This window comes from Sinocyclocheilus grahami, unplaced genomic scaffold (assembly GCF_001515645.1).
Source record: "Sinocyclocheilus grahami isolate Dianchi unplaced genomic scaffold, SAMN03320097.WGS_v1.1 scaffold577.1, whole genome shotgun sequence".
In the NCBI taxonomy this organism is placed as follows: Eukaryota; Metazoa; Chordata; class Actinopteri; order Cypriniformes; family Cyprinidae; genus Sinocyclocheilus; species Sinocyclocheilus grahami.
Window position 1 is genome coordinate 87,491 of NW_015505756.1, and position 561 is coordinate 88,051.

At 39.2% G+C, this 561-nt stretch overlaps 1 protein-coding gene across 1 annotated transcript in view; it reads left to right on the top strand.

Moving 5' to 3' along the window:
• Positions 1-37: 37 nt before the first annotated feature.
• LOC107556723 (SH3 and cysteine-rich domain-containing protein 3-like) overlaps positions 38-561 on the top strand; it is a 2,975-nt gene continuing 2,451 nt past the window's right edge. The window contains 1 exon segment of the mRNA XM_016239911.1: positions 38-55. Within this exon segment, the coding sequence (XP_016095397.1) occupies positions 38-55 (18 nt within the window).

Sequence of the window (561 nt, forward strand, 5' to 3'; positions counted from 1 at the left end):
CTGGCTGATCAGAGATCTGCAGGCGTCCGCTGTGAGGATGAGGATGATGAAGCCAGTATGTGACTCTCCTCTTCCTCACTCTCTCCTCTTTCACTGAAATATAGGGTTGTGTTCTCCAGTCTTGGAAAAGAAAAATCATGGAAATGTGTCTAGTGAGGCAAAAATCCAGCTGAAGTCCCTGAGCTGATGATAACTCCTTCCTCTGAGACACAAAGTTGTTTCCATGAGCATCCGTGTTTGTGTGGGGAAATAAGCACGAGCGCGCCGAAATATTTAGGCCTAAAATGTATTTGAATTGCATCTAAAATTCCCATGCATTTGGATTGCACAGCTTTAAAATAAACTTTGTGATGCGTGTCTGTCAGTCGTACATCAATGAAACGGTAATAAACTGAATGTGTTTTAAATACACAATAACCAGCTTTATATACAGTAAGTCTTCCTCATACATTTGAACTAACTGAATATTACACAGCTAGAACGTTCTCAAAGTTATAAACAAACGTTCTTACAGTAACGTTAATAGAACATTCATTCAAAGTTATCTGGTTACAAAAACGC